Here is a 12,967-nt window from a genome sequence, read left to right as displayed (position 1 = left end):
CTTGCCGTGCACCAGTCTTATATAGGAAAGAACATTGCAACTTCTAATATTTTGTTAAAACAATACTAAAGGTTGTGTTTGAGACTGACTGATCTACAAATAATAATGAGTGGTTATTTATAATGCTCAGGGATTTGTAGATCAGAACAAGCCCAGAGACTCTAGGTAACCAAGCTATTGCAAGTAAGATATAGCTTACACAACCATATTGCTACTAATTTCCCAGAAATCACTAGACAGACAGCTGACTGGGCTGTTACTCTGGTGAGCTACTTATTGCAGTCACCAGCTGGGTTGGAGAACCTCACAAATTCAAATCAAATGTTATTTGTCACATGTGCCGAATACAATAGTTGTAGTGAAATGCTTACTTACAAGCCCTTAACCAACAATGCAGTTTTAAGAAAAATAAATAAATTAATGTACCAAAAAATGAAAGCGCATCAGTAAAATAACAATAGCGAGGCTATATACAAAAAATACCGGTACAAAGTCAGTGTGGAGGGGCACCGGTTAGTCGAGGTAATATGTACATGTAGGCACCAATTTGTAAGTCGCTCTGGATAAGAGCGTCTGCTAAATGACTTAAATGTAAATGTAAATGTAGGTAGTGTTATTGAAGTGACTGTGCATAGATAATAACAGAGTAGCAGCAGCATAAAAGGGGGGGGGGGTGCAAATAGTCTGGGTAGCCATTTGTTTAGATGTTCAGGAGTCTCATGTTTTGGGGGTAGAAGCTATTTAGAAGCCTCTGGGACCTAGACTTGGCGCTTCGGTACCGCTTGACGTGCGGTAGCAGAGAGAACAGTCTATGACTTGGTTGGTTGGGGTCTTTGACAATTTTTAGGGCCTTCCTTTGACACCGCCTTGTATAGAGGTCCTGGATGGCAGGAAGCTTAGCTGACAGTTCACACACACACTTAACCATTTTTAGGGTGGCACACAATTGCCCAGCGTCGTCCGGGTTAGGGTTTGGCCGGGGTAGGCCGTCATTGTAAATAAGAATTTGTTCTTAACGGACTTGCCTAGTTAAATAAAAAATCAAATAAAAACGTGGTATGTCTCCATAGGCTTGGTCCTTGGTTCAGCTGAGCTGAGGGAGTCTTGTGTGTGTTTGCTGATAACTCCCTGTAGTGCATGTCTGTGTGACAGGTGTGGCTAACTGTGGCCGTACTGATAACAAGTGTCTTGTTTCAGCCGACTAGAGTCAAGCTCCCTCTACAGGCTCTCACTTATTCTCTTTCCCCCTTTTCTGTCTCTCTCTCCCACTCTCATCAAGGCACACATTGTTTTGTCTGCGTCCATAATGGCCCTGTATTCTCTATATAGTGGTGCTCTGATCAAACTTAGTGCACTATAGGGAATAGACTGCTGTTTGGGACATCCCATAACTCTGACTTTCTTTCACTGAATAAGGACAACTCCACGAGGGAAGAATGAGTTGCCAGAAGCATGTTGTGCCCTCTCACATTCATGCATTCCTTATTGAAAATAGAGTTCAAACAAAGTTTATGAATACATAATTGGTCATATGAGCTATCAGTTTGATCCAGTTTGTAACAAAAACAACAACAACCTTAATAGAATAGCACATTTTGTAATTGGCCCAGAACACACTGTCTGTGCCTATGTGGTGGACTGTGGGAGCCTGTGAGGGCATGGCACGAATCCAGATAATCCAAGTCATGTTACCTGTAGGGAGCTAATTAAAAGTAGCAGAGCTAAGGTTTGGGCTCTGTTAGGAATTCAATTCAAACTGTGTTTTCTTGTCAAAAGGCTTGTTTAGCCTAACCTCTTAAATGTACATAGAAAGAGAGAGCCCTTAAATTGAATTGAAATTGAATTGATACCAGTCTTGTAATTGACGTGCTTATTTATTGTCCACTTCTCTTAATTCAGAACAAGAAAATAGTGTTACCAACTATTCCAAAGAAAATAAGCTATATACACACGAATGGATTTATATCTCATGAAGTCAGTTATTTAAGAAGAGGATCTTGTCCAGGTATGCTACAGAAGACTGTCTATGGGGGCGTCGTTGAAAGCGCACACGGGTCTGTGAGCGCACGATCCGAACAACCCTCTTGATACAGACAGCGGTTTTGCCTTATTTACTAGAGATACGGTTGACAACTCACACGTACAAGGGCGATGGACGGTCCGGTTTTCCCGGGTTATCTGAGAAGTATGTGTATTTTCCGAATTTGAACACATTTGGAGGTAGGCTATTTCAATTGAGAATAGTTTTTTTTGTCAGTAACCTAAATATTTAAAAATGGTCTTATAAACTATGTGCCACAAGTATTTTTTTACAGCTCGTGTACTCTAATAGGCTACGTGCCACAAGTTAATTTTACCATTATTTTCCACAAGTAGGCTAATGTCTCGAACGTTTAAACTAGGCTACATAGTAAAATAGCATCAATTGCTGAAAGACGTGTAAAATAGCATGCTGTCTTAGTAAAGTAGCGGCCCGGTTTGATTTTCTTATTTCGGGTTTAAAAATATATATTTTCTATCCTTAGAAATTGGAATAAGAACCGCTACAATGTCACAAGTGGAGGTTGAAATAGCTGGACGCGGCTTCCCAAGCCTCTCGGTCGACCTAAACGATGACTGCTTATCTGGTCGAGTCCCGTCGATGCCACTGACCTACAATTTGGGGACCAGGAGAAACTCTTATGGGCTTCACAAAATTAACATGGACATTGACCCACAACTATATGGCGGGGCGCTTTCAAAGGCTCTGTCCTGGTCAGCGGAGAATATTTTAACGTTAAACGAGGCCAGAGTAGAAGAAGACGACAAAACGGATACTCCACCGGCGTCTCCATCTCCAGTCTCCAGCCCGGGCGCGAGCATCACCGGCAGCACGCCCCCCTGTACCCAAGTCTCGGACCCCGTCACCCCGCTGGACAACAACTGGAGCTCGCTCCCGAGCCCCAACACACAAGATGCCAGCTCGGACTCAGACAATGAGCTTGTTCAAAATAAAGCACACAAAGTGTTGTCACGCAGTCCGTATGAAAGCAAATGTGAACAGGAGGAGAGGGAGGACATTGAGACCAAAGCTGTGGCCACCTCACCTGATGGAAGATACCTGAAATTCAACATTGAGATTGGGAGGGGATCGTTCAAGACCGTCTATAAAGGACTGGACACAGAGACTACTGTGGAAGTGGCATGGTGCGAGCTGCAGGTGAGTGACAGACATTTTTTTGTCACACAGCAAATTTCCCAGTGTTAAATCAACACTGAAAGCATGTGCAAGCTCCATGCATATTTTTTCATTTTACTGGGCAAGTCAGTTAAGAACAAATTCTTATTTACAATGATGGCCTACCCCAGCCAAACTAGAACAACGCTTGGCCAATTGTGCACTGCCCTATGGGACTCCCAATCACAGCTGGTTGTGATACAGCCTGGAATCAAACCAGGGTCTGTAGTGACACCTCTAGCACTGAGAAGCAGTGCCTTTAGACCCCTGCGCCACTCAGGAGGACATAAACAGTCACTTAGGGCCCCAGGCAGCAAGGGAGCCCACCCCCCATTTTTTTTTTGAAACTTACTGTTGAGAATTAGAAAAGTAGAATACACAAGGTGCAAGTTTGAAATCTGGTTTTCCTCAGCAATGTTTATATTGTTATGTTAGTCACTGACAGTCACTTAAATGGCCATGTCAGTTAACAATTTTTAGTTTGATAAATGAGTCTAGCCAGCTATCTAAACTTGAAGTAAACATGGCCGATTACCGACCGGTAACGCAGGGCACGTGCCCAGGAGCCCTGACCTCCATGGAGTCCCCATTGATTTTGTTAGTCACTCTCACTCAGATATCATTAACATGGCATAAGTTATGGCAACATGTGTAGAGGAAATTAGCTGTAAACTTTTTTTTCTGTGCCCCATCCCAAAATGAGTAGATTTGCAGGTAATTTGATATAAAATTGGAAAAGATTCACTCTGCCCCATGGCAACATGTGTACAATTGCAGGAAATGTACTTAGGCACTGAACAGTATTCAATTAACACATTGCTTAGTGTAAAGATTTATTTGCATATTTCCCAGAATGCCTTGCCTTTCATTCATTCATTTGTTAGTGACAGAGACATGCTTGTTGCATACATAGGTAGCCAGTGCACTACTTTTTCACAAAAGTAGTGCACTGGGCCTTCTCGCGGCTATGGTTGCATGCATTCATTTTCAGTCCTACCAAGTGAGATGCTAAGTGAATATGTTATCATTCAAATTTAACAAAATATAATATGTATATCATAAGGGCTTATTTAAGTTCAGGGCTTACGCTCAAAAAAATACTTGGTTAGGTGTTAGGATGACCCAACTGCTGGGTTGCAGGGATTGGATCACTTAGTTGGGTTGTTTTCTAAAAAGAGCATGGTTGGTTTGTTGATGCTGGGTTATTAAGATATGACCCAGGTGATCAGAAAACTGGAAACTTGGGCCTCCTGAGTGGCACAGTGGTTTAAGGCACAGCATCCCAGTGCCCACTTGTGTCACTACAGCCTGGGGTTCGATCTCCAGCTGTGTCACAACCGCCTGTGACCGGGATTCCCATAGGGGCGGCGCACAATTGGTCCAGCGTCGTTAGTGGAGGGTTTGACTAGAGGGGCTTTACTTGGCTCATTGTGCTCTAGCGACTCCTTGTGGTGGGCCGGGCACCTGCAGGTTGACTTCGGTCATCAGTTGAACAGTGTTTCCTCTGAGACATTGGTTAAGCGAGCGGGTGTTAAGAAGTGCGGTTTGGTGGGTCATGTTTTGGAGGATGCATGACTCAACCTTCGCCTCTCCCGAGCCCGTTGGGGAGTTGCAGCGACAAGACGAGATCATAGTATCACGAAATTGGGGAGAACAAGGAAGAATGGAAGCTTGGCTTAGTAGGGGCATGGCTTTCAGTAAGTAATGTTTGGCCACACATGAGAGTAAATGTCATTACGGTGCACCTGTTCTGTTGAAATGTTATCACATGTTACGGTTGAACGCTGATTCTTTTGTAGCTTTATTGGAGCTTTCAGAAGTGTACGAGTTCCTTAAAAGCCTATACAAATCCCAATGTGATATCCCCAATGGAATAGTAACCACTTTGTTTCAGTATGTACATTTTTTAAAAATATATTTTGTATTAGACTATATAATGTGCAAAATATTCAAGGTAAATGTAACATTGCGTGTACAAAGTTAACATGATCAACTGGAATGACATTTACTCTCACGGGTGTCGAAAAATAACTATCTAAAAGCCACACCTCTTATAAGCCACACGTCCTGAAAATAACCTATGGATTACTTTAAAAAAGAACCAGCTGCTTGGTCAACCCAGAATGAAAGTGAATAAAAAAAACAATTGATTGGATAAATTAACCCATGCTTGGGTAATCCGAACAACCCAACATGTTGGGTTATTCACGCAACCTGTCACATTATGCTGGCTTGCAAAGTGACGATTTAATTCCTATTGAAATCCAGCCTGAGTGGGGATATCCAACCTTCAGATTTTTTTTATCACCTGTGACCTTCATTCAGAATGACTACCAGGGTTGGGAAGATTGAAATATGAGACGACCTAAAGCATCTAAACTGGAACAACCATTTCAGTATGGGTACAATAAATGCAAGTAACATTGGGTTAGTTTTGAAAATGTATGTCATTTATATTTAAGAAACATTCATTAATCAATCAATGTACATAGATATCACAGGAGGTTGGTGGCACCTTAATTGGGGAGGTAATTGTGTTAATAAGGTGAATGGTATCAAATACATGATGCCATTCCATTTGCGCCGACATTATTATGAGCCGTCCTCCCCTCAGCAGCCCCCTGTGATAGATATTTAAACAAACTATTCTTAAAATCAATCTGCAATAGAGCATGCTGGGAAATATGATAATGATGGTCGTGGTTTTGGTTTAACTTTCAGAGTTAATTGTTTAGAGCAGTGGCGGTCAGTGACATTTAAGATGAGTTTGGCCTTATTTCTATTACAGCATATTGGATGACTGTCATTCTTATTTCATTCACCCAGGTCAATGCAACATCGATAAGTTAAGGCTATTACATGATACAACATTTTTCCGTATACCCATCATGAGGTTGCTACATCCTAGCCTATGAATGAAAGTCTACAACGCAGGTGCACAGGTCGAGAGAAAAATTGGAGTAATCAAGGTGACAGACAGTGACACATTAAATACCCCCTTGCACACTCTTGCCTGAATCGAGTTTCTATTGGACAAATTCAGGTATGTTTATCCCTGTTTCATTCTGTTTGCTTCCATTTATTTCAGCTGAATGAATACACCTGTGATCACACACTAACACAGTTCACTTTCATAGCAGCCACATACAAACAGCATGAACATTTTGCTTGTTTTATATATAATTCCTTTGCGGATCTACGCGCTCTCACCTTTGCTTGTGGACTTCAGTGCTCAACACATTGACTGTCTGTGACCAGGGGGAAAAAACTATAGCTACTATAACTAACGCATTAGTAAACCCGTTACAATCATGCAGTACACAGTCAGCAAGCAGTTTAGCAGTTACACCATCGAGCTCCGGTGGCAATAAATTTATAAAACCAAAAGCTTACCTTGACTTGGAAGAGTTCCAGTGTTTGATAGCCATAGCCAGCTAGCTTTATAGCTCTCTGTTTAAACCGGGTATTTGACTAGGCTAAACTATCTCTCTCTCTTGCTCTCTCTCCTTCTCTCACTTCTCCTTCATTTATTCTTGTGCATGTGAATTTTACCCCCTCTTCGTGGTATCCAATTGTTAGTAGTTACTATCTTGTCTCATCGCTACAACTCCGGTACGGGCTCGGGAGAGACGAAGTTCGAAAGCCATGCATCCTCCGAAACACAACCAGCCGGCCGCACCAATGTGTCGGAGGAAACACCGTCCAGCTGGCGACTGAGGTCAGCTTGCAGGCGCCCAGCCCGCCACAAGGAGTCGCTAGAGCACGATGGTACAAGGAAATCCCGGTCGGCCAAACCCTCCTCTAACAACGCTGGGCCAATTATGCGCTGCCTCATGGGTGTCCCGTTCACGGCCGGCTGTGACATAGCCTGGGATCAAACCCATATTTAGTATAGTTTTATCTTAAAATAATAACTTTTTATTGTTTCACATTTTTATGAAATTCACTGAGGAGGAGTGTCCTCCCCTTCCTCCTCTGAGGAGCCTCCACTGGTTTGGAGTGTATGCCCTCAAAATAAGGCCTTGTGAAATATGTATTGTATTGGGTTAAATAATTACATTTAAATGATAACATATTCGCTCAGTATCTCACTTGGTGAAGCCCGTAGGACTGAAAATAATAATAATAATTTAGTACATTTCTACAGCACTTTTCATAGAATCTTCAAGCACTTAAAAAAATATATATATATCACGAAAGCAGCTTTCTCCAAAGATGGTGAGGGTCAGTTTATGGCTTGAGTGTAGGGAGCTGGTCAGAGGATAGTAGATGATGGTGATGGAGTCTGCTGATGATCTTGTAGCGGGAAAGTCAGGGCACCAGCCTGATTCTTATAGCCACTGGACTTCTCCTCTTCCTCTCTGAGTAGCACCAACTTGGGTGATACCTCAGCAGCTTTGGGCGCCAGAAAGCTCACCACACAAAGTTCAGAATAGTAGCCAGTCGTCATCACTATGAGCCCTTGTATGCTGTATTCCTTTATTTTCCATTCTTCTCACGCTTCAATCGACTCCTCAAATGATGTTCTCAAAAGATCAGGAATTGGTAGGTGAAACAAAAAAGCTGGTACTGTGTCCAAAAGCATTTTTCAGTCAAAAGCATTCTGCTCTTTCCATGACAGACTGACCAGGTGAAAGCTATTATCCCTTATTGATGTCACCTGTTAAATCCACTTCAGTCAGTGTAGATGAAGGGGAAGAGACCGGTTAAATCATTATTTTTAAGCCTTGAGACAATTTAGACATTGATGGTGTATGTGTGCCATTCAGAGGGTGAATGGGCAAGACAAAATATTTAAGTGCCTTTGAACGGGGTATGGTAGTAGGTGCCAGGTGTTGTTTGAGTGTGTCAAGAACTGCAACGCTGCTGTATTTTTTTACACACAGCAGTTTCCCGTGTGTATAAAGAAAGGTCCACCACCCAAAGGACATCCAGCCAACTTGACACAACTGTGGGAAGCATTGGAGTCAACATGGGCCAACATCCCTGTGGAATGCTTTCGACACCTTGTAGAGTCCATGCCCCAAAGAATTGAGGTTGTTCTGAACGCAAAGGGGGTGCAATCTCATTATTAGGAAGCTGTTCCTAATGCTTTGTACACTCAGTATGTGTACAGATTTTCTGGCGCTCTATGCTTAGGCTGCTACTAGGGCGCCATGGCAGCTACTGTATATGCAACAATCATGTGTCTGTCACTAAGAAATGCGGTCATGGGTGGTAACTCTACAATTCACTCAAGTCCTAGGCCTATACGTTCTCTCTTCACTTAAGAATAGGTCTAATTCATACTTCATAGGCATACAATCTCAGTACACACTCCCTCAACAACTCATGGGTCTCACTGTGATGAAAGCTTCAGTCCAGAGCATTCTAAAAAATTGGTTGTAAATCCATATTCTCTGTGACTTTGAGCTGGCTCCTGTGGGTCAGGGCCGCTCTTGCATATCAACCTGTCAACGGTCTGCTGCTCCAACTGAGCCAGTCTGCTTGCCAGCCTGCCTGCCTGCCTGCCTGCCTGCCTGCCTGCCTGCCTGCCAGTCTGCCTGCCTGCCTGCCTGCCTGCCTGCCTGCCAGTCTGCCTGCCTGCCTGTCTGCCTGCCTGCCTGCCTGCCTGCCTGTCTGTCTGTCTGTCTGTCTGTCTGTCTGTCTGTCTGTCTGTCTGTCTGTCTGTCTGTCTGCCTGTCTGCCTGTCTGTCTGTCTGCCTGTCTGCCTGTCTGTCTGCCATGATTCCCTCTAAACTGTGTTTTCATGAACAACCAGTGACACCAGCACACCAGCTCCCTGCCTCTCTCTCGCTCTGCCCCGCTCACGTGTGAACTAGGAACTGAGGCGGGCTAACTACCGAAAGTCACAGATGACGAATTCTTCCCTCTCTCAACCACACATCCTCAATCCCACAAGAGACCCCTACTGACAGACTGACTGACTGCTATTAGATTATTCACTCACTGTTATGTAAGAATCATTTGTATTGAGGGTCCTTTTATGGTATCTGTCTGAACCCCTCCACACACACACATCATGAAAGGGTAGCTTTGTGAGCAGTTCCTCCATTGCTAGAGTTGTTATGAGTGACATAATCCCAGTATCCCACCATAGGATTAGCTCACTTGCCACAGGTATAACTAATACTATAAACACTGGGATTAGGTAAATCAGCGAGGGCGATTTCCCTTCCCAGTTCCCACCATCCCCTCCCTCTTAGTCTGTTTTAAAACCCCATCATGATGACTTGCAGAAGCGGCTGTCTGTCAGTTTAATACAACATGCATGCAGCTTCCCAACAGCTTGAGTAGCAGCAGTCAGAGCCAATGACAGATATATGCTCTGCTTTGGTAGCAGCTTGCTAAAGCTTCCAGTGTGGTGGCAAGATGAGTCAAGGATTTAAAGGTGTATTCTTAAGTTCTTTATGAACTCTTAGCGTACTGCCTTATGTTGAGTGGAAGTGGGTCAGGGAAGACTGCTTATAGGGAAAAGTTGTGGCCCCCCTTTACCTCAGCTGAATGTTCCTTTGTTTTAAATCGAGAGACAGAGAGGGGCTACTGAGTCATTTTGCTACCACTCCCAAGTATTGTGGTAAATCAAGTTTTTGAAAACTTTGTTTGTATAGAAATGCATGCCGATCGGCCAGGTGTTGTTTATGTTTGAAACACATCCCATAAAAATAGATCTCCCACTGAGGAGGAGAGTGGTGGCTAAAGAGCTACAGAGCCCCAGGCATAGTTAGCAATAGCCAGTCTGATCTCCCCGAGGAGGCAAAGGTCCAGGAGCCAAGGTATGCATCCAAAATGGCACCCTATTCCCTATGTAGTGCACTATAAAGGGATAAGGGTGTCGTTTTGGATGTACTGTAGACAAGTTTTTTTAAACCTGATTCTTATTCCCCTCTCTTCACCTACTCAGAATATAATTTAGTTTATTGTTGATTAGAGGCCAGTATATTCCCTGCCTTCCTCTGGCTAGCTGCCATGTTCAGTGGTTCAGTTTGGTTTCTCCTCTCTCTCTTTATACAGGAGGGAGGCTTTAGAGGGGTTAAGGCCCCTTTAAAAAGAAATCACCTTATTTGACCAGGTGAGCTAGTTGAGAACAAGTTCTCATTTACAACTGCGACCTGGCCAAGATAAAGCAAAGCAGAGTTACATGGAATAAACAAGCCAATAACAAGTCAATAACACAATAGAAAAAAAAGAAAAAGTCTATATACAATGTGTGCAAATGGCATGAGAAGGTATGGCAATAAATAGGCCATAGTAGCAAAGTAATTACAATTTAGCAGATTAACATTGGAGTGATAGATGAGCAGATGATGATGAGCAGATGATGGTGTGTAAGTAGTGATATTGGTGTGCAAAAGAGCAGCAAAGTAAATAAAAACAATATGGGGATGAGGTAGGTAGATTGGGTGGGCTTTTTACAGATGGACTATGTACAGCTGCAGCGATCAGTAAGTTGCTCAGATAGCTGATGTTTAAAGTTAGTGAGGGAAATGTAAGTGTCCAGCTTTAGCGATTTTTGCAATTCGTTCCAGTCACTGGCAGCAGAGAACTGGAAGGAAAGGTGGCCAAAGGAGGTGTTGGCTTTGGGGATGACCAGTGAGATATACCTGCTGGAGCGCATGCTACGGGTGGGTGTTGTTATCATGACCAGTGAGCTGAGATAAGGCGGAGCTTTACCTAGCATAGACTTGTAGATGACCTGGAGCCAGTGGGTCTGGCGACGAATATGTAGCGAGGGCCAGCCGACTAGAGCTACAGGTCGCAGTGGTGGGTGGTATAAGGCGCTTTGTTAACAAAACAGATGGCACTGTGATAGACTGCATCCAATTTGCTGAGTAGAGTATTGGAAGCTATTTTGTAGATGACATCGCCAAAGTCGAGGATTGGTAGGATAGTCAGTTTTACTAGGGTAAGTTTGGCGGCGTGAGTGAAGGAGGCTTTGTTGCGAAATAGAAAGCCGATTCTAGATTTGATTTTGGATTGGAGATGTTTGATATGAGTCTGGAAGGAGAGTTTACAGTCTAGCCAGACACCTAGGTATTTGTAGTTGTCCACGTATTCTAGGTCAGAACCGTCCAGAGTAGTGATGCTAGTTGGGCGGGTGGGTGTGGGCAGCGAACGGTTGAAAAGCATGAAAAGCAGGCGAGGCAGTCATTTGAGAAACCAAGGCTATTGAGTCTGCCAATAAGAATACGATGATTGACAGTGTCGAAAGCCTTGGCCAGGTGGATGAAGACGGCTGCACAGTACTGTTTTTTATCGATGGCGGTTATGAAATCATTTAGTACGTTGAGCATGGCTGAGGTGTGTATTGTGTGTATTGGTTCCTGACTTCCCTGAACAGTTGCATATCGCGGGGACTATTCGATGCTATTGCAGTCCGCCACAGGATGTTTTTGTGCTGGTCAAGGGCAGTCAGGTCTGGAGTGAACCAACGGCTATATCTGTTCTAATCACCTCTAATGAGCTTTAAAGGTGGCCGTTGTTGGTGTGGTTACCACTATGTTAGACTAACCACAGGGGGAAGCTACCTTAATTGCTCCACTTCTTATTACTGCTTTAGTTTATTTCAGTATCTCCCATCATCTTCCTTCTCCAATGGCTACTCGGCAGGGGCAAGTCATTGACAAACCTAAAAAACCAGTCAGATGACAGTTAGTGGCAACGGCTGACAGAAAGCAGGAAACCATCCGTTGAATTAGTCTAAAGCCCTATTAATAATACAGTTCTAAATGCACACCTCCTCCTCTCCCATGCCATGGTTTCATACCTTTCTTGTCCTGGTTCATATATTTTGCTTATGTCAACAATAAGATTTAGAAATATTAGGACTACAGCACACATTCCAATTGTACAATGTGAAGATAATATTAAATGGTTGTTATAATGAAGGGTGAAAATTACACTGAGATAAATAATTATGTAGTGCTGAAGTAGGTGAATGATCTACTCGACCATACAGGTGGTATGGTACTAGTTCTACAGTCTAAAACCTCTATCAAATTAGTTTTGTAGCTTAAACAGTGAATTTGATATCTGGGAATGATATTATGATGACCTGTTTGTGTTATTTCTGTAAAGTAGGTATTAACTCTTTTATACCATGGAACTTTGTAGGATAATATGGCTTTGGGGGGAAGCACCACATGGGGGCTATCGCCTAGCAACCCTCACCCACAGGTAAACCAGAATAAACTGTACTACTGTGTCAACCGGGGATTCAAGAAGCCATGTGCCAGCCAGCCGGGCCAATGAAAAAGACATGACACCTAACATGGTCCCTTTCACTGCTAAAGAGGAAGAGGTTGGCTCACATTTTGCATGGGACGAAAGAGTCTGTGTTAACTAAGCAGACCACAATGTTTTCATTGCATTCACCTCCTATTCCATAGTTTTGTTGGTCGCCATGGTTCCAGCTGCTTCCTAATGTTGATGGGGTCCTGAACTCTACAAAGCGCTATAAAATTGTGTTTTCAGTTCCTTTGATTTCAATAAAGAGCACCTTTATTCCTACAATGAGTAGGCCTATGATGTTTCTGGTTTTGGTTTATTATGGAGCCTTAGAGGCTATGAGTCTAGATTACAGCTCCATCCACGAAACTCAGTTAACATCACGGAACCATTCTAGTCTGGTGCACTAATAGGGACCCAGTAAAAGGATTGCACAACAGACTGTAAGACCTGCTATTGTTTAAAAATACACTCCCACTGTCCAGTTCCTCTGCCCTTCATAACACATTAATAAGAGCGGCA

The 12,967-nt window shown here is 43.3% G+C and overlaps 1 protein-coding gene across 2 annotated transcripts in view; it reads left to right on the top strand.

Annotated features, from left to right (window-relative positions):
* Nucleotides 1-1,938: 1,938 nt before the first annotated feature.
* wnk4a (WNK lysine deficient protein kinase 4a) overlaps nucleotides 1,939-12,967 on the top strand; it is a 70,027-nt gene continuing 58,998 nt past the window's right edge. Inside the window, exons 1-2 of one of the 2 annotated variants that reach the window (XM_065002534.1) lie at nucleotides 1,939-2,220; nucleotides 2,526-3,199. In XM_065002534.1, the coding sequence (XP_064858606.1) occupies nucleotides 2,549-3,199 (651 nt within the window). In that variant the 5' untranslated portion in view covers nucleotides 1,939-2,220; nucleotides 2,526-2,548. The remainder of the gene's footprint in view (nucleotides 2,221-2,525; nucleotides 3,200-12,967) is intronic. The other variant, XM_029685216.2, reaches the window with a different exon arrangement.

The sequence above is a fragment of the Oncorhynchus nerka genome, linkage group LG16 (assembly GCF_034236695.1).
Source record: "Oncorhynchus nerka isolate Pitt River linkage group LG16, Oner_Uvic_2.0, whole genome shotgun sequence".
NCBI classification, from domain to species: Eukaryota; Metazoa; Chordata; class Actinopteri; order Salmoniformes; family Salmonidae; genus Oncorhynchus; species Oncorhynchus nerka.
Note: the sequence above shows the minus strand (reverse complement) of the source record. Positions and strands in the feature narration are given on the sequence as shown.